This window comes from Narcine bancroftii, chromosome 3, assembly GCF_036971445.1.
Source record: "Narcine bancroftii isolate sNarBan1 chromosome 3, sNarBan1.hap1, whole genome shotgun sequence".
Lineage (NCBI taxonomy): Eukaryota > Metazoa > Chordata > Chondrichthyes > Torpediniformes > Narcinidae > Narcine > Narcine bancroftii.
Window position 1 is genome coordinate 206,839,056 of NC_091471.1, and position 26,473 is coordinate 206,865,528.

Below are 26,473 nucleotides of genomic sequence, written 5' to 3' on the forward strand. Positions count from 1 at the left end.
GACTGGTCTTGTCAATCATGAAAAAAGTCTTGGAAATTGTAAGCATAGATTATCTGCAAAAAGGGATACTGATTGAGTATATCTGGAATTCATTCGCAGCGTACACATACATACAAGCTGACACTATATTCTCTGAGTTATATTCTCCTCCAAGTTATCTCTCAGTTGATAGAACAATAACCCTAATTCAGTCTGAATAAAATCAGGCATGTTGCCAATAACTGATGATGAGGTTAACATGCTCAGTCCCTCCCACCTATTGTTATTCTCATTCCGAAAATTGTTCATTTTTGTGGTGTATCAACTTGAGGATTCTCTTGAGCATTTTTGCCTGATTTCTAGCTGATGAATGTGCAGTATCAATATGAAATTATTCTTTTGGAACTTAAAAAAGTTCAAGTTTATTCTAATCCGATTGCACATACACCACCCAATGAAGCAGGGTCTCTCTGGATTATGATGGACGCACAAAAACACAGTGCACAATCATCACATAAGTATTCAAAATAAATAAATGTGTGTGCGTGCATGTGTATAAATGTTTGGGATGATTTTTACAGTTACAGGGTAATAATTTCAAAAGAAACAAAAGCAAAAGATAAAGTACTGTATTAAATTTAAATGACATGCTGGTGTTCCAATTTTCATACTACTGAAAGGATTTTATATTTCTGGAAAAGGAGCTTTTGAAGACAATAGAGTAGGGTATGGATTTGGTTGACAGAGAACAGTTGGGATCGGATTGTGAGAGGGCCTGAAGCAGCTGTTCACAGATAGAAGGTTCACATCGCCTTCTTGCAGTAAAGGAAATTTGTGACAGCAAAAGGTTTCTTGTGAGACCAGTGATGCCTAAGAACATGTGAAAAATAAATGAGAAACTTATCAACAGTATCTATTCTGAATCAGAATTTAGTTTCCAATTGATTTTCTCTGATGGAGCTGATGACCTCAATCCTTTCTCACTTCTGCCACTCCATCAACTTTCACTCGGGTCTCAGGTTGATATTTCAGATTGAATGCTGATGGCCTGATCATCTCTCGATATTTGCAATTTAATCCTATCTCCTTCCTGCACTTACCCTACTGACATGATGAGGGGTGCAAGTTAATATTGGCAAAGATGCAGGAGCATAGTCAGGAACAAAATCCATTTTTAAATTGATTCCTCCTGATTTCTGACAGTTGAGGCAGTTAAAATCTGATCCAATTAATCCAGCAGGAAATATTGAGCACCCGAGGCTAGTGGAAAAGGGTGGACCAAAGCATAGGCAATTATAAAATTATGTAGCCGATCAAGAGATGAAAAGAAATTGTTTACATATGGGTGAATCCAGAACCAACAGTCTTGCTACTGTGAAAACATTGGCATTGAGCAGAAAGGGGTCTGTCTGTACTTTGGCTAGCTTTAGCAGATGACAATCTAACTGGGGCTTGAGGGGTGCATGAATAACAACTGAATGAGTGACAGGAAAGTGGATAGCAATAGCAAGGTGATTATTTTTATCTTAGATAAATGGAATGAAATATCATGTGTGCCTTCTAGTTAAATTATGGAACATTTGTTCCAACCTGAAACCTTGACAGTTCTTTTTCTCTCACTGATGCTGGTTAACATGCTCAGTCCCTCCCACCTATTGTTATTCTCATTCCGAAAATTGTTCATTTTTGTGGTGTATCAGCTTGAGGATTCTCCTGAGCATTTCTGTCTGATTTCTAGCTTGATGAATGTGCGGTATCAATATGAAATTATTCTTTTGGAACTTAAAAAATGTCAATCAGTGATCCAAGAAAATAATGAAAGGATTCATTCATGCCTTTAATATTAATAATTTCTGCATTGTATTAACCTAGAACTTACTCTTACATGCTTTTTTCTAATAATTTTACTGATCTTGTCTTTGCACTAGTAGCCATTTTGAAGGGTTCCAGAATCAGAATTCATTGCAGGGGAGCAGTGCTGCAGGAGCGCAGCTCCTGGATCTCTGTAAACAATGGCAAAAAAAGCAGGGAATTTAAACTACTGCAGTGGGGATTGAACAGCAGCGGCTGAGGTCGCATATAAAACACAGCAGGGATTTCAGGGAAGCAGGTGTTGAGGTGGGGGATGGGGAGTGTTATGTCTCTATTGTTACTTGGGAGGCTACTTAAATAACTTAGAGGTGCAAGATTCAAATAACAGAAGAGAGTTTACTTACTGATGCCTTTCACCATCTCAGGAAACTGTTCACACACTCACATACACATGTAGATATGCCCCACATTGGTGCACTACAATTACTACAGTGAGAAGGGTGTATACTTACGCGGTTACAAAATAGTTCATATTATCCTGACTATTTAACATCCTTCCCTCTCAAGATAAAGAAAAATTTAATGTTCTTTATCACTTTCTTTCCAGTGCAACTTAAGTAATTGAACTTGTGTGGTGATATACCACTGGCCTACTGTCGGAGCGGCTGGCGTGGTGCAGCACGGATTCAATTTACATCTTGCTCTGGGGAAAAAATTTATGACTATTTACTTTTTCTATGCCCTTCACGATATTCCATATGCAAAGTTCTGAAAGCCAAAAAGATCCAAAAATCGAATTTTTTTTTAGTGTCGACATGACATCACAAGTTGAAAAAAATTCACCACCTGACTTGTCCATGTGGGGCTCTGATGCTCTGTCGGTGCCAATTTGGTGCAATCAAAGAAGGTCTTCTTGACAATGGGATAGAGTGGTTTCAGATGCAAAAGACTGAGACAGATGAGAGGAAAAAAATATGGCTTGAACTATATTATTAGTGTCGTACCATAATGACTATAACACTTTTCCATTGGGTGTGGTGCTGTCCGCATCAAAGAAGTTGCCTTGGGCTCCCGGGCAGGGGTGGGGACCTTGGGCTCCCGGCCAGGGATGGGGACTTCAGGCTCCCGGGCAGGAGTGGGAGCCATAGTCAGGGGACCAGTTGAGGTGGTGGGGAGGTGTTGAGGAATGGTAGCACTGGAGGAAACATTTGAAAAAGCCATTGAGGAGAATTTCTAGTGTTCAGTGCTGCATTTATCTCCTTTTGTAAGTTTTATTTTTGGTATGTATTAAACATTATTTCATGTGAATTTTCCACTTGTGGCATCATGTCGGCACTCAAAGAGCCTGCCGCTGTTGTTGCTGTTTAACCGCTGATATAGGTATTCTGCTGATGCTACTGTGCTGCTTAGTTCCTTCCATTGTTCCAAAATCCAAAAAAACACCCAAAAACTTCTGGTCCAAAGGGTTTCGGATAAGGGATATTCGACTGGTACTTCTGTAAGGTTCCACCCTCAGCCTCTTAAGCTCCAAGGAAAAAAGCTGCCTGGCATAATAGGGATATTGATAGCATGGATGTGAAGTTGACCAAGTATCGAGCAATACAGGGAGTGGTAAATGATTGTTTTTCAGAAAGGAGGAAGGTGAATGGTAATATTGGCATGGGATTGATGATCAGGCTATCTCTATTTTGATCTCTGTTGCAAGCCACAGTTTATAAATCAACAGATGAAATAATACCTGGAACTACTGTGAACTGTGAAAAGCACTCTGATAAGATTGCAGCAGAATATAAACAGAATGGAGGAATAAGAAAACATGTGGCTGATCAAGTTTGATGTAGAGAAACACTTTAATACAAAGAATGAAGAAATGTATGATGGGATACTGCTTCAAAAGCAGAGGAACCTGTCCATGAGTATGTACAAATCACTGAAAATGGCAGAGCAGGTTGAGAAAGTGGTTATTAAGATACAGGAGGTCATGATTCTGGGCACTAACAATAGAGATATAATATTTTGATCAGGCCTCAACTGGAGTATTTCTTTTAGTTCTAATCGCTACATGGTAGAACAATGTGAAGGCATGAGAGATGGTCCAGAAAATATTGTTGTGAATGGTTCTTGGATAAGAGACTGATAGATTAGAAAGGATCAGCCTGTTTTCTTCAGAGAAAGGAAGGTGGTGGGGAAACTTAATGGTACATAAAATGATGTGGGATCTGGGAGAATGGATAATGGAAGGCCGTTACCTTTGATGAGTCAATCAAAGAGCCATAGGTAAAAAATAAACTGAAAGAGATTTATGAGCGACACGAGGAAAACCTTGATGCTGTGTTGGTAAACAAGGAAATCTGCAGATGCTGGGGTCCAGTAAGAGCAAGTCTTGCAGCATTCAGGAGTAAAACCTTATCAAAAAGATGGGGTGGGAGAAGGGAGAGGAGATGGGAGAGGAATACAGGCTGACGGGTAAGAAGAGGCAGAAGGTGGGTAGGTAGAAGAGAAAGAAACTGAAAAATAATGGGGGAGAGGCCAGAAGACTAGGAAGGATTGAAAGGGAGTGGATAGCAGGAGGAAAGATGGATGTGAGAAAGAGAGAGACCGAGTAGGGGGTTAACGGAAATTGGCAGTAAATATTGATGCCACCTGGTTGGAAACTGCCAAAATGAAATATAGATGTTGTTCCTTCAATTTGCAGGTGGCCTCAACTTGGTAATACATGAGGCAATGGACAGAAATGTCATTGTGGCAGAGGGGTGTGGAATTGAAGTGGTTGGCCACTGGGAGGACCTTGCTGTGGCAGTGATGAGAATGAAAGTGCTTAACATCCGGTCTGTCTGATGTAAAGGAGGCTACATTGGGAGCACTTGATGCAGTCAATGACCCCTCCAGATTCACAGGTGAAGTGTTGATTCACTTGGAAGGCCTTTTTTGGGGTCTCCAAATAATTGTGAGGGAGGTGGTGTAAGCGCAAGTATAGCATTTCTTTTAGTCACAGGGGTAGATACCAAGGGCATAATTGAGTGGATTAGGTTAGTGTGGAGGGAGCGATCCCTATGGAGAGCCGAGAAGAGAAGGAAGGGAGGGGAAGATGTGACTTGTGGTGGGATCCTATTGTAGGTGGCAGAAATCGTGGAGAATGATATGTTGCTGGTGGAGTGATAGGTGAGGATGAAAGGACTCCTGTCCTTCTTGCTTCTTGGGGGAAGAGAGGGTGAGAAGTGCCTGGCAGATGTGTGGGGAATAGCAAAGATGCAGGTGAAGGCTGAGTTAACAAGCAGAAGAGAAGAAGCCATGTTTTCTGAAGAAGGAAGATGACTCAGATATCCCAGACTGGAAAGCCTCACCTGGGAGCAGATGCATCAGAGATGGAGGAATTGAGGGAATAAGGAATAAGGAATAGAATCCTTATAGGAGACAGGTTAGGATGAGGTGTAATCAAGGCAACTGTGGGAGACATGGGTTTATAGAAGATGCCTGTTGATAGTTTGTTCCAGAAAGATTGAGAAAGGGGAGAGAGTTATTAAGAACAGACCAAGTGAATTTGAGGTAAGGGTGCAAGTTGGCAACAAAGTTGATTAAGTTGCCAAGTTCATCATGGGTGCTGGTGGCAGTGCCCACTAATTATAAATGTAACTGAGAAAGAGTCGAGGAGCCTTGTCTGTGTAGGCTTGCAGCATGGATTGCTCTGCATATCCAATGTAAAGACAGGCATAGCTGGGACCCATCAAGTACCCATTGCTCCAACTTTTATTTGGAGTTCATAGGATGAGCCAAAGTAGAAGTTATTGAGAGTGAGTGCAGGCTCCACCAGGCAGAGGTGGATCATGGTGGAGGGGGATTGCATAGATCTGTTATCCAGGAAGAAGCAGAGATCCTTGAGGCCTTGCTTAGAGGGGATGGATGTGCCTAGGCTCTGGATGTCCGCGGTGAAAATGAAGTGGCCCAGCCCAGTGATCTGAAAGTTGTCAAAGTGAAGGAGAGCATTGGAGGTATCCCAGATGTAGATGGGAAGGGTCAGGACCAACCAGTTCAGGGTGGGGGGCAGGAGCACTTGGAGATAATGGGTTTGTGTATCCTGAATAGGAGGTAGGAACTAGGCAATGCACAGTTGAAAAACAATAAGGTTAGAATCTGTGGAAAGGAGATGACCGGAAGAGATGATGTCAGTGATGGTGCAGGAGACCATCCTGATATCTATTGGTGATGTCCAGTTCAAGGGATAAATTTAAATTTAGATATATATTTTAAATTTACCCCTTGAACTGGATACCACCAATAAATATCAGGCGAAGGTAAGTAAGAGGAAGTGTCTGAAAGCTGTAATGTAGCCTCACCAAGGTGTAGGTCAGTGACCAAGTCTATGAGAAGACCCTCTTGTCAGTAGATTTGATAGTGAACTAGAGACTGGCACAGAAAGAATGGAGGGCAGTGCATAGTGAGGGGGTAAGATTTGAATAGGTGAGCGAAGTGGCTCAGGACAGTTGATGTCTCAACAGCAGTTGGAAATATAAAGATCCTGAGCAGGGAAAGGGCCAAAATGGGGTGTCCAAGAGGAGGAAGTAGGCTTAAGATTGGAGAATGGTCCTCACTGGGGGTGGAGAATCCTGATGGAAGAAGAGAGAATGGATATGTAGGCAATGGAAGAGTTTAGCATCATGATGGGTGCTGAATTCATTGAGGTGCGGGCAAAGGGGGACAAAGGTAAGGCTTCTACTGAGGACAGGATGTTCTGTTTCAGAGAGGGGAAGTTCAGAGGGGTTAGTGAAGATCCAACAGGGGTCAACAGGTTGGAGTTGAGAAGAAAGAAGAGAGTTCTGGGGTCGGGGGGGGAGTTAGATTGTTGAGCAGGTTAGAGTTGGATGGTTGAGGGGGTTAGGGGTGAGGAGAAGGTCTGTGTGGTTCAGATGGGGAGTAGAAGGGTTGTGGGGGTCAGAGAGGAGGATTGTAGGGTTAAAGGGAAGGAAGATTGATGAGCGGATCAGAGGGGGAGGCGGAGGATTGAGGGGTTTAGATGGGGAGGAGGAAGGTTGAGGGAGTCAGAGAAGGGAGAAGAGATTAAAGAGATGGGGGGAACTGGGGAAGTGGTGAGAGGGTCAGGGGGTAGGGCAAGGGGGAAGTTAAGGGAGTGGAAAAAAAGGGCTCAGTGGAGTAGAGGGAGGAATGAAGAGTACCTCGAGGTGTGAAGGAGTAGAGAAAGTGCAGTGGAATCCAATAGTGGCATCCATGGTTATGTCATGGGGATGGCTAGGGTCAAGGTGAGAATCTACATCGGAGGCTCTGATTTATGCATGTCTTGTTGGAATCTGGAATGAACTGCCTCCAGGTATGGTAGAGGCAGGTTTCAATGTGATCTTTAGAGAGAAGTGTGTAAATATATGGGGGAAGAAAAGTTGTAAAGCAATGGAAAAAGGACTAATGGGTGGAACTAGAGTTATTCTTGTGAGCGTGGAAGGGCTAAATGAATCTATGAAAACAATGTGAGGGATGTATTTTCAAATCTTCAATACGTCTACAGACAAAATTTCTTCGTACGGCAAAATGTTTTTGTAGCTCAGAATGCAAAAAGAGTATTTGAGTGTATGAACACTTACATTTATTTTCGTGAAAACATCCAATCATGGACTTGTTTCTGTTTGACTGAATGCCCAGTCTCGCAATGGATATTTGAAAAATAAAGTTCTCATTCATAATGAAATTGAAACATTCATTAAAATTATTCCTTTTTTTCAACAGGTGAAAGCTATGTGTGTGCATCTAATGAGCCATTCCGTAAAGTAGACTACTCTAAGAATGTCAATCCAAATTGGTCTGTCAACCTCAAGACAGGAACATCTCGCTCTCTCTCATCACTAACATCAAGAGGTGAAGGAAAAGAAGCCAAGGATTTTATCAGACCAAAACTGGTGACAGTTATCCGAAGTGGTGTAAAGCCACGCAAAGCAGTAAGGATACTTCTAAACAAGAAGACTGCACATTCATTCGACCAGGTTTTAAATGATATCACAGATGCCATCAAGTTAGATTCTGGGGCAGTCAGAAGACTATACACACTTGATGGAAAGCAGGTAGGAAACATTTCCACCTCTGATAAATGATTTTGATTATACAGTCTTTATCATAGAGAATCAGGACTTGGTCAAGCTTTGATGAGTACATAACTGGCACTTAGCATTTAAATGATTCCTTCAAGTCATTTTCACTTGTACACATCTTATATGATGCCTGTGAAAGTCAGAAAATTAGACTTTTAACCAGGCTTATTGATGTCCAGTTTTTTGAGGAACCATTTTATACATAGAGATTGTTACGAATGAACAAATTTTGTTATGAACTAATAAAGGAACAGCAATGGAAAATTCACCAGACAATGGTAAATACAAAATAATAGTTTTTATTAAACTATTAATAACATAACACTTCTTACTGATCTTTAAACTTAACTCTAACTTGATTCCCACAAATGTAGATGTATGTGTGTGTCAAAAATCAAAACCATTACAGTTTGAGTTTGTCTGAAAATCAGTTTGAAACATCTTGTGTTGTTAAATTGTAGTTCAGAATTAATTATGAAGCACTTTTAAGCACCAAGTTTCTCAGATCTCTTTAAACTCACAAATCTTTTGGTGAGTTGTCTTTCAGTGAGATAGTCTTTATATGAGCATTTTCACAAGTTTCCCCCTTTCTTGTTCAGGTTATGGAAATGTGATTTTCAAGATTAGTTATTTCTTAATCAAGAGCGAAGTGATCTTATTTACTTTAAAGCCACTTATTTTGACTCTCTCCAATGATAAGGATAATACAATACAGAACAGCATCTCCCTCTCTCTCCCGAGACTACTGCTTTCACAGCATGGTGAATTTCTTCAGTCTAGCTTCAAAATGTTTCTCTGTCTTCAGTTATGTTTCTCTGATATCATGTGACATGACATCTCCACTGTTTCAGCTTCATTTCTGACCAAAGCACAACTTGTCATTTAATAACCTCATCTCTGTTAAGTCGTTATGACTCCAAAATGAACTCTCTGAATCTCTGTAAATTGATGTGACCTGTGTGTGACCCTGAATCCAGACCACAATTCGCTCATGAGAAATATATATTTTGTAACTAAAGATTAACACAAATCCTTTACAAGACAAGCCTTCATTGCCATATTGCAATTCTTCTAAATTTTTCCCCACGCTGAATTTTCTGGATAAGTACATATATAAAGGGAAGTGTCTTTCTAGCCTACTCTATAAATTTATTTTAATCTGTTTTTATAAATTTATGGATTAAGTAATACACTGTGATTTTTTTTTCAAACTGAGCATTACTTTTTGCATTGTCTGTAGAGATACCAACAATAGCTTAGACATTTTCTTGGCAATCTAGTAATGTGACATTTGATCAATGATAATTGATAATACTGAATCACTGATATTTAATCACATTCAATTAATTAGACAAATAAGGACCATTTTTCCTGGGCTGCAGTGTGAGACCAACAATGCATTCTGTAATTAGAACCCCTAAGTGTACATCTCAAGTAGCTTCTATTATTCGGACTGTTATGTTGTATTGACCAACGCTTCTTGAACTTTTCAGAAGTCTAGGAGGATATTCTTCATTTAAATATTTGGAAGGCATTACAAATCTTACAATGGGCTTGTGCCTTCTGTTCAGAAGCAGCAGAAGCTGATAACAATGGTCTGAGAGCTAGTAGTCGAGATTATGCTTACTTTATTGGAGATTGTAGGAAAAGGGATTTGATGGCAAAGTTTTTACTTAGATTTAATTTCCTTTAGTTTGATGTCTTGAATTACTGATTTTGATATCAATTTAATTCATTTTGTAAAGGTATATGTTAGTAATTTTAAAAAGAATCTTATTATTAATGTGCCATAAATGTCAATCAGGAATATTTATACATTTATATAATAGTAACAGAAAATGATCAGCTGAGACCTTTGTGCCCATGTGTCTTTTTCCATGCTGTATGTCTGACTCTATCAGAAAATGCAAGGAATATTCAACAAGTGAGCCAGCATCTGTGGAAAGATAAATAGAGGCAAAAACCTCTATCAGAACTGGAAGAGAAAGAAAGCAAATTAATTGGAAGTAGAAGAATTGGTAGGGAGGTAATGGATAGAACAGAGGGTGTATCTGAATGACTGTGGCCAGTGTTGCTGTGAAAAAATAAAGATAAATTGTATCCTTGGAAATTACATTGTAAACAATTACACTGTTTGTTATACTATGATATATAGAGATATAAAAAAAGAAGGGCAGGGAATAAGAATCTGGCTTTGACAGGGTGTCAGGCCCACGATTTAGTTACTTGTTAAAGGTCAACATGGATGTATACCAACTGGCCTATTCCCTCAGACCACGCAAGTATGTGGGATTTTATGGACCATGGAAGCGAAATTGTAAATTAGGGTACGCTGCTTAGAATAATATCCTAACAGAGAACTATATTTGTTACTTTTTTTGTCAGACTTTGACCAATAATTTATCAGTACCTGAAAACATAAGTTGGGGCATTATTATTTAAACAGTGAGAGCCATTTTTATTTTTATTTGGTGGATTTGGGGTTTATATGGACAGTTCCGCAGATGCTAGAATCACAGGCAAACTGCCAACCTGTTTTAAAATTCTGCGGCTGCTCGAGGACAGATATGCTCTTGAGCAGTGGGAGGATGACGGTGACCTTACAGTCTCAATTGACTCCCTGCATCAGCATATCTTAGTTTAGTTTATTGTCATGTGTACTGAGATGCAGTGATAATCTTAGTTTTGGCGCTATCCGGACATTGGCAAAAATCATTGCCACTCTGCCACACCATTTTGAATTTGGAAAATCATAGACAACCACAGGTTAAATAAAGGCAAAGTAATGAGATTAATCATGGCAGTGGTCAAACCAGGTTTCTAGTTCTTGAACATAACAAGCAAATGAAATTCATTCACAACAGTTTCCTGCCATTCCAGGACTCACTTAATCATCGGCTGTGGATGGGAGCCTTACACCAGTCAATTGCTCCCAGCCATATGTCATAACCCCAGGAAAAACAGCTTCCATGGCCACTGTAACTGTCCTGGCTCCGGAACCCACTCGAGAAGGCAAGTAGGCCTTAATCTCAAATAGATGGTGATTGCTGAGATTGTTCAGCAAGGATATATTGTCTGGTCTTGTCTAATGTAGGCCACAGTCCCAAATCAAAAAAGCAAAACACTGCAGCTGCTTGAAATCTAAAATGAAAGCATAAAGGTTGGAAATATGCAGGAGGTCAGACAGCATCTATAGACAGGGGAAAATATGATTTGAGGTCAATAAACATTTTTCTTTTGAACTGCGAAAAGTTTTGAAAATTAGCATGGATAAGCTTGCAGGAAAGGAAGAATTGGAAAGCAGAAAGAGAATGTCTATGACAGAGCAACCAAGAAGAGAGAAATGATTTAGATTGGCTCAACTGTAAGAGGGTGTTGAAGACTTGTTAGTGGCAGCTAATCTGCCTGAAGGAAGTGTAAGAAGAGGGGACACAGAGAAAAATCTGTTGGAATGGCATGATACAGAACGTGGCAATTGCAGAGAAATCCCAGAAGGTCAGACAGCTTTTGTGGAGAGAACGAAACTGCATAGCATTTGAACTATGCAGGGATTGGGAAAAAAAAATGAAAATGGTTTAAACTTCCATAGGGCAGGCATCATCCACTGCGAGGAAGGCAGAGGTTATGCTCTTGGGCTATCCTTCTGACAAAGGGTTAAGTGAAGCGAACATCCATTAGAACCATCAGCTGGTCAGGCACAATCTGTGGTTGGAGAAGTTTTGTTTCAGATTAGAGTTGCTTACTGAGATCATTTGATGCTATCTTCCAGCAATTTCCTATTTTACTCAATACAAAGATATTAGCTTTTAGGAAGTTCATGTTCCTGCATCACTGTGAGAGCTTGAATGGCTGAAAGAAAAGATGCCAAGAATTCTTCTCCAAGGTGGATTTCCAACAATGTAGAATTTCCACCCATTTCTTAATAAAACCAACAACAACACCCCCCAATTACCCCCACCCTCACCTCATCCTTGGCTTCTCAGAACAATACATTGGTTAAGGAATGTTCAGTGCATGTTCATTGAGCTGTAGAGAAGATGCAATGTTCTTCCATTCATGCAAAATGTTACTTCATACATTGTTGGCTTTTGTTTTCCGAAATATCCTTTGATGTGCAACTTTATCTAATGCCTTCTGGAAATCTATGAAAACTACACAAAGGGATTTTCCTTCATCCATAGAATTTTTTTTCTGCAAAGAACTCCAATAAAATGGTCAAATATGATTTACTTTCAACAGAATCATGTTGACTTTATCTGATTACCAAGGTCTCCAATTAATTTGAATGCACTTTATTTTGCATGTTGCAAGACCATTTAGAACATGCAAAGCTCGATACAGGTTAAAATAAAATAACAGCACTAATTTTACAGATTTACATGACTCGAATGACCCTTGTCATGAAAATGTTGTCTATTGTAAATTGCATCGGTCTGTGTTTTAGAAGTTGTTCAGTTGTGAAAAGTAAGTTATGAAGCAAGCATTTATTGTTAAACTGATGCATCTACTGCTGCTATATCCTTGACTCTGATATTTTAAAAAAATTAGAATGTGTAGGAGCATAAGGTCATCAATGGAAGGACGGAAAAGTAGCCGTCTCACTGAATGTAATGGGTTGACGTAAACGTTTAGTTTTTATTTAACACTGGTGCCTTCCAAGTAGCTTGACAGAATGAAAAACTGGCAGTCCGATGGTTGGGAAGTCAAGTAACACTTGGCAGAAGCCCATAACTGCTGAATACAGATGGTGCAGTCAAGTATACCAGGGGTTGATGAGTGTCAATGGGAGAGAGCTGATAGGGAAGAAGTGAAGGTGGCTGCTCTGGTTTGGTTGGTGGGAGGTTGAAATGGATTGAGAGATTAGGAGAAACATTTCTGCTTCTCCTGGCCTAAATGTGGTGGGAAAACAGTGACTTATTGGTTCCAACAGCACAGGCCACTTGATATCTATGGACTGCAGCTGATAAATTAAAACCACTGCTAAAACATGAGCAATTCTGTCCCTTGAAATTATTATTTATTTCTTTTTCCTGGATCTGGGCATTGCTTGGCAAGCACAGCATTTATTGTCCCCCACATAGTTGGGAGGGGATAATAATAAATTGGCCAATGGACCATTTATTTGAGGTCCTCCTAATTGAGAAGTAAGACTTTGTGCTATCAGTGACCTTTATTTCATACACTCCACCAATACAGACAGAATCAGAATCAAAATTAATTGTCATGAACATGTCATGAAATTTGTTGTTTTGTGGCAGTATTACAGGTGCAAATATTACTGCAAATTACATTTTTTTAAATAACTAAATTAGGACAAAAAATAAATGAATTAATGTCTGTGGTTCATTGTCCATTCAGAAATCTAGTGGCAGAGTGGAAGAAGTTGGTTTTGTCTGCTGAGCGTTCGTCTTCAGGTTCCTGTACCTCTTTCTTGATGGTAGTATTGGCCTAGGTGGTGAGGGTCCTTGAGGATAGAGGCTGTTTTTTTAAGACACCACTTCTTGTGGATGTCCTTTATGGAGTGAGGACTGAAGATGACTGACAGTACTGGCTCAGTTCACAACTCTGTCGTCTTTTCCTGTCAATGGCACCTCTGTACCAGACAGTGATGCGGCCAGTCAGGATGCTTCTCTTGCCTTCACTGTATTTTTCCAGTGTTATTGGGGATATTTGCTTCGAAATTTAGTTACATCATGTTAGTTTACAGTATGATCCAATTGATAATTTTTTTCCAGAGTGAAGCATGATAATACTCTTGACCATGCCATTTCTCATCATCTGGATAACTTGTCTAGCCACTGTTGAGGAGGAGAAAATGATGGTGCGGGTGCAGCTCACAGCGGCTACTCTGGACTACACTTGCTCTAGGAACTCACAAGCTAGTGCCATTTACAACTTTTAATTTGATGAAGTTGGACTTTGTATCACAATGAGTTGTGTGTTGCCAGTGGGAAGTGCTGAACAGGAGCCGTTCCGAGCCAATGCTCTGAAGATGTGGAGAATCCATCTGAAGAACAGAGCTTCAGGCTTGGCCTAGAGGAGAAGGTCAAGCCGCTTTGTGCTGATGTGGCCCAGCAGCTTTTCAGACTCTTTGGGTCATCGTTGAGGGTGTTCGCTGCCAGAGGTCGAGAGGAGAGGATGGAGTGGCGGAGTCAGGGGTGGCATCTGGTTGCGACTGGAGCTGCGCAATCGGGCCAAGTTCGGAGCTCTAGAGATTTGTTGCCCTGGGCCTCATTGCATTGAGTTCAGAGGTCTAGAAGATGCATTGTCCTGGGCTTCATGGTGGATGGCACCAGAGCTATTGGGAGCTCCATAAACTATGACTGTGAGGTTGCCTATTTCCCCTAATGCTGGTGGATGTTAACATCTTGACCTGGAGAGGGCGGTAACCTGACCTGTGATGGCTGCGTGACTAGTAGCCTGCAGTGGCCCCTCAGGATCAGGGAATGTTCTTCTCCACTTGAACTGGTGGACACTAGTTTGCAACCATTCTTTACTTGTGCCATTGCCTAATCTCTGATTAACTAACATATAGTACTGTTTTTGTTAAGCAGCTCTTGTAAAATCACTGTCATATTGGGAACGTTGTATTGTTTTAATTCAGTGGCACTTAATGGTAAAGTGACAATAAAGGCTAACTGATTGAAATCCTTGTGACTTAACTACAATTTCCTGTGCAATGCTCTTTATCATGTTTCCTCTAAGGAAAAATAAACTTCAATATTAAGCATAGAAATAAGTAGTATTGAGGTCCATTGGAAACTACACATTTCCCTGCGAGTGCCTGCTGTTTACCACTCAGAGGCAATAGAATCTTTACACCTCACCACGTGATAGGCTCCACAATCCCTCAATGCTCTGCTAGACTCGCTGTCCCAAGTGTCTCCCTGCTGCTTTCTTTTTCCTTATCCCTAAGAGTTCACTGCCACTGTTTACCACCATCACAACCAGACATCAAGCACCAATCATTGCAGATCCAGTAATTACCATTTCCGTCCACTCCAACCCAATATGTTGGGCTCTGATTACCAATCCCACACAACAAGTGCGTGCAGACCTATGACAAATGAGCTCCAGAGACTATGCCCTGGTGTTTTTTTGGCTGTACAATGAGCCTCAAGGACAACTGACAACTGATAGTCTTTGCCTCCTGATTCTGTGCCATTCTTAAACACCCCCATGAATGTACTTAAATTTCCTGGTAACAAAGATCAAATAATCAGATAAATTGGAGCATTTTCAGTTTTTAGCATTTTCATTTTTTTTTGTTTGAGTTCTATTAATTGATGTTGCCTTGTTACACATCGTATAAACAATCACAAGATTGCACTGATTTTCAGGCATGAAGGAACCAGAATATTGTACTTATTTTTTTCAGTGTGGGCTGTAGTTGTGTGGCATACCTTATTCTGGACTGGAGTTGGAAAGGTAACAGAAATGTTTTGAAAATAGCTACTTAGTCATATAAAACAATGAAGTAATGACATTGTGCCTTAGATCCTTAAACTAAACCATCACACAACAAACAGTGCAAATGATATTTAATATGATTTACACACCCCAGAACCATGTCTTAAAAAAAAAATGTTAAAATTTAATTTTTAACCAACATTTCTCACTAATGATTCCAAATCCTTCAATGGCTTTTTCCCTCCTTATCTCTGGAATTTCCTTCAGCCTTAGAAGCCTCTGATATATTTATATTGATTCAATTCTGGCCCCCAGAGAATTCTAATTTCAGTCATTCTATTTTAGCTGCCTGGACACAAGTTTTACAATTCTGTTCCCAACACTCGTCCTTTAAGACACTCTCTTTAGGTCACGTCCTAATTTTGTCTGATACCACAATTCTGTGAATTGCATTGGATGTGTTGAAGGTGCTGTATCTGCTGTGATGCAGTGGTAAATACTGGGAAGCAATAGAGGAAGAGAAGTAGGCCATTGAGCCCGCTCTCCCATTCTATCATGAGCTGATCCATTCTTCCACTCAGCCCCACTCCCCTGCCTTCTCCCCATAACCTTTGATACCCTGACTATTCAGATACTTATCAATCTCAGCCTTACATATGTGTAATGTAAATACAATGATAATCATATTCATCACCCCAGCTTTTAGATTGTTTGTGGTGGCAGTGATGGCTGAAGTTAAATGAATGGAATTATTGATGCAATTTACCCATTTTAATTCCTGAACCACATTTTCAGTTTGGAGACGTGGCTGCAGTGTTAAGTGGTGAGGATACTATCAAGTCCATTTGGTAGAATTCTCATGGGCACGAGGACATAACCCCAAACATTGGGAGGATACAGTGTGAGTCGTGTGCTCGAAGCTAGTCAAGGGAGGGAGCATTGCATCAGGAATGGCTTGGGAATGTCATGTGCAGTCTGGAATGGAGCTTCTGTGTATCCTGGCCTTCAAAGAATCATGATGGTAAAAAAAATTTACATCGACGTGTTACTACCTCTGTAGGTTTCGTGAGGAGTTTTTGCATAATGCTGGCCTGCTGTGATTTTAAATGAAAATTAGACCATTGTCCCTTGATGTCATCATGCTGACACTTTCAGATTTCAGTTAAGCATCTTTCTGGCAGTGATAGACAACCTCTGTGCTCTGATTCCCTAACATTTAATCCAGAGCATGACGTGAGTGCAAATAAAATGGAAGAGTCATTTTAATCGCATCTGTCCTCTTTTTCCCAGCCAGATGGGTTAATTCAGACTTGTTTCCTTTTTCAGTAGTTTCTTCTGTTTTTCTGATCATAGTGTTTTTGTTACTTTTACAGGAGCTGTGGTGCTTGAGTGATATTAAGTAAGTTGATTACTTTGGTTATAAATGCCCAGCACCTTAAGGAATAGAATCTCTGAATGGCCTGTTTATTGTAATTACAGGTATGTGAGTCCTACACCGGTTAGAGAGAACTTAATGAAGTAAGTTCAAATCACAGAGAATGGATAACATAATTTTATGACAGGAGATTCTGTCTAACCAACTTGATAGAATTTTTTTTCAAATAAATAACAAAATGAATTGAGGTTAGTGCAGTTGTTGTTTTCCACGTGGACTTCAGTACGGCTTTTAACAAGGTCCACCCAAGAGTCTGGCCCAAAAGGTTAGAGCTCATGGGAACCAGGGCAAAAAGCAAATTGGATCCAGAATTGGCTTGGTAATAGGAGGCAGAGAGGATTGTTGTAGAGTGTGGAAACCTATGATCAGCAGTATACTACAGAGATCAATGCTAGAATACTTATTTTTCATTATATACTTTAATAACTTGTGGATGAAAATAGGTAGTATGATTAGTAACTTTGAAGATAACTCAAAATATTCCTGATAGTATCAAAGTGATAGTCTTGGGTCTCAACATGACATTGGCCTGTTGATAAGATGGGCAGTCCAATGGCGATGGAGTTTAATCCTGTTCAGTATGCACTGATACAATATGGGATGACTAATAAGAATTGGATTGATGCAATCAGTGGCAGAACCCTGAGTACTGAGGAATAGATGCACCTCAGCATCTGTCCAGTCCAGGGTAATAGTACAGATATTGCTGTTGATGAAGAAGACATTTGGGATCAGTCTTTGTTTTCCAGGGCATAGAATGTAACAGGAGGGATGTTGTGATACAACTTTATAAACCATTGAGTAAGCCAAGGTTGGAATACTATATTGAGTTCTGTTTGCCACACTATATATCAGAAGGGAATGACTGCATTGGAGATTCACAAGGATGTTGCCAAGGATGAAGCATTTTAGTTATGAGGAGAAGCTAAGCTAAGTTGACTGGTTTTATTTTTCTTGGAGTGAACAAGGCTGAGGGAAGACCCAATTAAGGTACAGGAAATGATGTGGTCACAGACAGGGTTGATAGTAGGAAACTGCTGTTTAACAGAGGTATCTAAAAAAAAAGCTGTCATAGTTTTAGAATGAGCGGTAAGAGGATTAGAGGGAATTTGAGAAAGAACCTTTTCACACAAAGAGGTTGCAATCTGGAACACACTACCTAAATGAATGGTGAATGATAATATGTCCATAACACTTAAGATGGACACTTGAATTGCCAATGCTACTGGGATGTGGTCTTAATGTAGACATGTACTTGGTAGTTGGCATGGAATGTAAGGATGAAGGCTCAGTTTCTGTGCTATATAACTCTCTGACTCTGTTTACAATAGTCATACAATAGGGAGTAGAATAGATAGCATTTTTTCCTCTCTCCTGCAAGGCAGGGTAGTGCACAAGCAGGAAATTGTGATAGCTGCACTACCTTATTCCTAGGAAGGGGATAATGTTCACCATAATGGGAACAGCTGTTCCTAAGTGCATGGTCGTTGGTTGGTTGGAAATCATCAAAGATGTCATAATCCTCCATGCAGGTATCATTTTACAATACATTTCCAACTCAACACTCACTGATTTACAAGCTGCAGATGGTGCAAGAGGGTAAAATTTGACCTTTACTCATTTCAACAACTCCCTTTTAAGATGTTCAGAATGCACATCCTGGCTAAGGGAAACAAGGCAAAAAAAACAAAGGTAAAATACATTTATTTGACTCTTGGAATCACCATTTGGATCCCAGACTGTGGGAAATGGTGTAGGTTGTTTAGAAGTGGGATTTGTACATGAAGGTATACCTGAAAGCTGATCTGCTCTGACAAAGCAGGGGGAGCAAAATTGCAGCTCTCCAGAGATCAAGGTCACACAGAAATTCTGCTCCACAGGATCTCGTTGAGCAGGAAATGGGGAAACTATAAAAAGGGCTGAAGGGAATTCATTCTGAGATGTTCAATAATTTGCAGAAAATCAGGAAACCTGTATTCATTGTCAAATTTGAACAGTTTTTTTTTTAAAGAGCGAAGAACCTGTTTTTTTTTCAAAAATAGTGACCAACTCCATTGTTGGAGACTAATCTATGATACAGTATGTGATGGCTGATCTCTCAGCTTCCATTAGAGCATAAACAGAAGCTAAATACTGTGGTGTTAGTACGTACATGTATTAAATCATTGTTAACCTGGAGATTGCAGAATTTTACAGGAGCCATCAAAAACAAGCAGATTCTAAAATGCCAGTTTTAGAAATAAATTTTGGTTTGAAAATATAGCAATATATTTACAAATATTGACTAGAAGTTTTATTAATAAACCCCAAGGCAAGTCGTGCATCAGTTGCTAAACTGTGAGTTGCATGATTTTAAATAACTGAAAATAACTTCCAGAACTCTCCAGAACCATTTGTAATTCATGTTGATACGAGGCAGTCAGTTTCTTGATGAATTAAATGATCAGATTTTCAGAAGTTCTCAAATTTTGTCAGTCCTTATCTTTGCAGATAATCCTTGGGCCATCCATGAAGATCCACCAACACATGACAAGTCGATCCACATTCTGACTACTTGTTGTGATAATGAAATGACCTTTAAATGTGTAAAGAATATTTTTGCTGAAATCAAGTGTTACCTTGCAAGTTAAAACAGGTTTTGGAGAATTTAATAATATTTTGGAAACTGGCTATAGATTCCTTAAATCGTGCCTTCCAGATCGATATATTGTGTGGTTCAACTCTTGATGAATGTTAAATCAGAATAACTGCCTGAGAGCATAATCTCCTATACATGTAGTCATCTGCACTGAGTTTCATACCATGCCTTGCAGGAAGTTTTTTTAATCACACAACTTTCATGTTCATATTTCTTCTTCTAACTTCTGAAGATATATGAACAAGATCATATTGTGTCCATTTCTGGTAGAATAAAATATGACTTTACTGTCGTCATGGCAATCCCTCATGTCAAGGATGATGGGCTTTCTTCCGATCGAGCCAAAATGCCTGTGCATGGATTTGTTTAATGTGTACTGGATGTTGTACTCATGTTTGCCTTCACAGCTGTTGAGTTCAGACTAACTCCGTCCACCTGTTCCACCGTTGAGGACTTGGTTGGATTGTTCTTTGCCAGGGACTTCACCCTTGACCTTACCACCATGGGTGGCCCTACCAGGAGCATAGCTCCAGATGGTATCACTCTCGAGATCTCAGGACCACAAAAGCTTCTCCACCACGACAAGGTGACAATCTACAGAGGACTTTACGATTGATAGCCAAAAAGAAATCATGAAATTGGCCAAAATGCAGTTTGAACAATTTTCAGGCTATTCACAGGAAGAAGCTAGAGGTAGAACTGGACTTGCAGAGTTCAGAGTGGAATTTTATCCAATTGTATGCATCACCTTATCCTTTTCTAAATAGCATTCAGAGCAGAGTGGAGCGGAACAGAACCTAAAAGGACACGCTCCACAATATAACAATGCACATTTTGACTGCGTGGGAGATGGATGAGGATTACATGTTCACCTTCTCCAAAACAGTCTATTTTTCAGTCTTGACATTTAGTGGCATTACCATCAATAAATGAATACCATCAATAATCTGAAATCCAACTAGACCACCCACAAGAATACCATGGTTTAAAGATCTTTTCAAAATATCCTGATTCACCTTATGACATTTCAAGGCTTTTGGCTTTCAGCATTCAGTTCTGAAGATGCCCAATCCTCATGGCCACAAAATGGCCCTAATAGCAAAAAAGGACAAAAATGCACAATGTTCTATCGAAACAGCTCCACTATAGTTTCCAAATTATGGTGGTACAAGCAGAAATATGTATTGAGCAAACAATGGCATAATTTATGGCTCCCATCACCATGCACATCAAGTAAAACTGAAATTGAGTCTTCTCATATCTAAAAAAAATGAGCTGCTTGGTCCATTTTCTCAGTGGCAGTCTTTTACCAGCAACAAATCTGTAAATAGATGTTCTTTTTATATTGGTAGAAAGAGTGGCAACTTTAGAAGTTACTTGTGTTTAAAAGAGCTGTTGTCATTTTGTCCATGTTTTTCACTGAATACGTTCTGGCTCTGATCATTAGACTTAACTTTGAGACTATATCAAAGACAGATTGTGATAACATTGACATTAATTTTGAAAATGAAAATAGTGGCCACTAAATCATTCCAAATCCTTTTGTGACTTTTAATGAAGCAAGCCTTATTTAGCTCCACGTGCATACATTCTTGGGATTCACAAAATGCAGAACCAGGATTGGAAAGCTGGTTCTTGTATGTATTTTTCATGTATTAAATGAAAGCAATCTAATTTCAATATAGTTTTTTTGCTCAAAATTACACATTAAATAAGTCCAGAGCATGAAATCCATAAAGAAAGTTTAGTAATGGTTATGTCATGGGGGATTTTCTTCAACAACATTGAAGTTCCAATTTCAACAGATTTCCTCCTTTGTATTGGTTATTCCTTTTCTAAAAACAAATGATTTAGTGAAAAGTGTAGTTAGACTCATTAAAGATAAATCGACTTTTAAAAATATACAGTATGTTTAAATGGTTCCGCTGTTCCAGTTTGTCCTGTTCCTGTTCACCCAGGATATTCAAGCACACGTGAAAATGCTGAAACATTCAAACTGTTTTCACATTTCTGCACACTAACTGCATTTAGTTACACCACGACACTCATTTCCACGAAGCAAAGGGGGTCACTGACTCCAAGCATTGCTGCAATCAATGAAAAGCTTGAAGTGAACATTTTGTAGGAATGGTAAGACAACAGATTACAAAAATGAAGACGCCACTTGCAGTCTGATCCACATGGCTGTGGCTGTGATTCCACTCCACAACCCTCCAGAAGCCTGAATGGAGATCAGGAGCCATGGTTATTGGTCACCCTTTATTTCCATGAACTCTTGTGGAGTAACTGAAATATATTGAGTCTAATGGACCATCACAGGGTGGAAAAAAAAAACTTCCTGGTTGCATTGCATTGACCATTAAGATATCCTAGTGGTTCATAGTTTCTATATGTTCACAGAATCATGGCTCTGTTGTATAAAGACCTCTGGTTCACATAAAGAATGCTAAACAGAACAAATAGTTGAAATAGACATATAGCTGCACATTCATGCCTCTGCAAGTCTGGTCTTTTGCATCAAATTCACTCAAATAGTGCTGCCATTAAATTACTAGATTAGTATCCTAAGGCTTGGGCTATTATTCCAAAAATATGAGTGTTAAATTCTCCCAGCAATAGGGAAATTTAAGTTTAGATGTATCCAATAAATAAAAAGGTGCTGATAATAGGTTTATTTATTTTTCAATATCTAATGGTGAGAATGAAACGTAGGAATATTGAATAAACCTCTCTGCCTCAATATATATTTTAAGGAAGAGAACTTGCTAATGTTGACTCCTCGAACTGGATTTTCATCAGATACACAACTCATCAGGGAGCCCCAGTCTGATGCTAGCATTAAAGAAAACAATGTTTTAATGAACCAAAAACAGGTGCAAGCCGATTGTTGGGCATATTTACCTTCCTTATTGTTTGCCAAACCACCATGTGAACTAATGCACTAACTCTGCACCAATATAATGATACTAAAATTTGAATTTCTATTTATAGAAATATATATTCTAAGTATGTTTTGAGTATAGAAATTTGCACCTTTCCATATTACATCCCATCTTCTTCATTCACTTGTAACCATTTAACATGTCTCCAGACCTCTGCAGAACCCACTTTCCCATCCACCTTTATAACAACAGCAAAATTGAATACATTATATTGTCTTTTGGGGGAAGACATGAAAATACACCTCTTCCAACAGAAGTACTTAAAACCCGATTTAAATTAAAAAAAAAATTGTAAAACAGCAACATTCAAATCCTTTTAAATCAGTAATAACAGCAACTGAGGAAAACTAAAGTACAGACAGTAAAAAAAAGCCTTTGAAGCAAGCAGCAAGTACAAAAGAACTAGGACCTACCTTGGAAATGGAGCCTGGAAACTCGATTCCTCTTCCTCTGAGATTGTTGCATCAAGCTCTGACGAAGATCCAGGTAACACCAGTGCCACCTCCCGGGGGAACTGAGGAAGATGGTACTGGAGCTAGGAAGTGACAGCTTCAACCTCTTGAACTGCAGCATCAATCACGCTTGCGTGGAGATCCATGCATGCCCGTGACACAGGCTGAAACTCTGCCTGCAGGAGGGGCTGAACCCTCACAGCCCAGCAGTGCTGGATTGCTAAGGGAGAGGCCTAGCTCCTGCAGACGGGTCGAGCAAGCATTCACATCGATGGAGGAGGAAGAAGAAGAAATTGTCGGGACTGAAGAAGAAGATACCTTACCAGTAACAGAGGAGGAGGAAACAGTCTTGTACCAAGGTAGGCCCTCATCTCAATATGTTGAAAGTAAAGCTGGACCTGTAACCCCTTATTATGTGGAACCATCTACCCAATTAGATACATTATCTAAACAAATTTAGACATTATCAACTCAAATGAGCCAAGGTTTTATGTCTATGAAAGATCAGTTTGAAACAAGATTTAGTAGCATGAAAGAAGAAATGTTAACCATTAAGACTGATGTTTCAAAATGAACGAAGATGGTAGGAAAAATGCAGATTAAATTTCAGAAAATTGAAGATGTTCAGGATTGATGTGATAATGTGGATCAATTGTGAAACGGTTGTTAAACTTGAGGATTCTTCTACTGCTTGGGAAATTCAGGGAAATGACTTGTTAAAAAGAATGTTTTGGAAACTCAAAGCTGCAGAAATAATGTGAAGATTGTGGGTTTGCCTGAAGATTTTGAAGGCTCAGATCCAGTACAGTTTTTTTCAAAAATGGATTCCTGATGTTTTGGGAAAGGAATATTTTCTGAATGGTTTGGAGTTGGATACAGCTATTGGGAAGAAACCTTTTCCTGGTCAACCACCATGTTTTCTTTTAATTAGGTGCTTGTACTATCAAGATAAAGAAATTATTTTGAGAGTTGCAGTACAAAATGAGAGAAAACATCAGACCCCTTTGTTGGTCGGGAATAATAGAGTATTTTTTAATGCATTTCTGTGTCAAACTATTTTTAAACATCACAAGGAATTTAATCCTGCCAAGGCTGTGTTATGGATAAAGGGATATAAATTCGCTTTTAGATATCCTGCTACACTCAATGTTTTTTTATGGAGAATTTCAATCGCAATTCTTTGCTGATGAAGATGATGCTTTTCTATTTGCTAATTCGTTGTCTGATAATAAACAGAAGGGGAATTGAGACCAGTTTTTTTCAACAACCGAAGCCGGCTCAAGAAAGAGGAAGAACGGTTCACAGAAGGTGGAATGTCACGAGGTAACTGAAATTGGCATCGATGACGATCAAGTTACTAGAGACTTGGAGGCAATTTATCATACTTGAAGTATTCTTGATTATTGTTCTTTTTTCTATTGTTCGGCTCAGGGGAAATGGGTTTGTTTATCTCTCCTTCCAAAGTCATTGACCATTTGGTGGCTTTGGTCGCTTCCCGTAAAATAGAGGGGGGTAGTACTGCTTTTAGTGGTGTTTTTTCTTTTCCTTTTTACGGTTTTTAAAAATTTTCTATTAAAGAGATGTATCTTATGCAGAATAGTTGTGGATTGGAACCTCATTATTGTGGGCGGTGGGAGTTTGGAATTTACAGTATTAAATATATTGGTGACTAATTTGAATTTTGCAACATTTAATGTTAAAGGGCTCAATAATTTAATCAAGAGAAAGAGGGTTTTGGCCTATATAAAGAAAATGAAAGTAGATATTACTTTTTTACAAGAGACTTATTTGACTGAGAAGGAACATCAAAAGTTTAAAAGAGATTGGGTTGGCCAAGTTATAGCTTCTTTTAATTCCAAAGTGAAAGGTGTTACTATTTTAGTTAATAAGAAGCTGCCTTTTAAATTAGAATCAGATATTAGTGACTCAGTTGGTAGACGACTTATTGTAAATTGCCAAATCTATTTGGAGTTTTGGACACAATTTTGCTGGTGATTCAACACAGAAACAAACCATTGAACTCAGTGGAGTTTCCAGTAGAACTGTTTATTTGAATTTCACGCGTGCCCCTTTAAAGCCAACGGGAGTTCCGCCCCACGCAGCGGTGACGTCATCACATGGCTCGGGGCGCAAGCTGTGGCCTAAGCCATGAAGCAATGAGCAAGCCCCAACGGCACCACCTTCTGGAGCTGCCCCACCAGTGCAGCGGTACAAACAGGGCCGGTTCTCTCACAGAGATGTGCGCCACCACACAAACCCCCCCCCCCCACCCGCCAGAACCGGCTTATGCATCCCACGGACAAATCCTGGAGGTCTTCTTTTGGAGCTGTTTGAATGCCAAGCAGGACTCACATCTGCTCATCTGTCCAGTTGGGTCCTCTTAGCCGTGCCATGAGAGCTGCCTTGAGGTGTCAAGTTCATTCACTTGGAGATTATAGGCTGTGGTGTGGTGGAGTTTGATCCCTACGCAGTTTGCCAGATGCGCCCCTATTGCTGGTCATGTGGGCTGGAACGCTGAAATAGGCAACCCAGTTCACGAGCAGGGCTCTGGCACAGGACTCGGCAGAAGTATCCCTGATGGGGATGGCTTCCGGCCAGCTCGTCGGCCGGTCAACCACAGTCAAGAGGTAGCAGCCGTCCCTGGACACCGGTAGGAGATCCAATATGTCGATGTGGTTATGGTCAAACCTCCTGGCTGGGGGGGTTGAAGTGCTGTATCGGGACTCTGACATGGCGCTGGACTTTGGATGCTTGGTAATGCATGCAGTTCCTCGCCATCTGGGCCACTTGATTTTTTAACCCATGCCAGACAAAACATTCTGCCACCATGTGCACCGATGTCATGACTGAGGGGTGAGCCAGGCTGTGGATCACCCGGAATGCTTCCTGCCTCCACTACAAGGGGACTACCGGTCACGGCGAGCTGGTCGAGACGTCGCACAGGACCATGTCGTGGCTGCCTGGCAGATTCAGTTCCTCGAGGCACAGGCTGGTGATGGCGGTTCGGAGTGCCTGTGTCTCTTTGTCATTCCTCTGCACCTGAGCTAATTGGGCATAGTTCAGGCCAGGGGACAAGTTGTGGATGGTCGGTCTGGAAAGCGCGTCGGCAACGACATTGTTCCTATCCGCCCGGTGTCAGAAGTCAGTGGTGAACTCTGAGATGTAGGAAAGATGTCACTGCTGGTGTGCCGACCAGAGATCCTTAGCCATAGTGAGGGCCTGAGCAAGCGGTTTGTGGTCCGTGAAGGTGGTGAACGATCAGCACTTCAGAAAGTAGTGGAAGTCCCTGATTGAGAGGTACAAGTCCCAGAATTCTGTGTCGAATGCAATGTACTTCAACTCAGGTGGTCGGAGATGCCAGCTGAAGAACATTAGGGGATGCCACTTCCTGTTGGCCTCTTGCTCAATGACATCCCCAATAGCCTTGGTGGACGCTCCACCAAGAGTGCTGTATGGGTGTTAGGTTGTGGGTGGGCCAGTAGGGTGGCACTCACGAGGGTGGCCTTGGTCTGTGCGAAGGCTGTCTCGGCCTCTTTTCTCCACTCGAGCGTATTTTGTTTAGTGGCGATCAGGGTGAACAGAGGGTGAATTATGCGTGCAGCCTCCGGATGAAATGGTCGTAGAAGTTTACCATCCCAGTGAACTCTTGCAGGCCTTGAAGGTGTCTGGCTTGGGGAACTGTTGTATGGCCTTGACCTTGTCTTGCGAAGGTG

At 40.3% G+C, this 26,473-nt stretch overlaps 1 protein-coding gene across 6 annotated transcripts in view; it reads left to right on the forward strand.

Annotated features, from left to right (window-relative positions):
• Positions 1-26,473, forward strand: part of dclk2a (doublecortin-like kinase 2a) — a 353,107-nt gene that overhangs the window by 34,895 nt on the left and 291,739 nt on the right. For all 6 annotated transcript variants that reach the window (XM_069926428.1, XM_069926430.1, XM_069926432.1 and 3 more), the window contains exon 2: positions 7,525-7,856. In XM_069926428.1, coding sequence (XP_069782529.1) covers positions 7,525-7,856 — 332 coding nt within the window. The remainder of the gene's footprint in view (positions 1-7,524; positions 7,857-26,473) is intronic.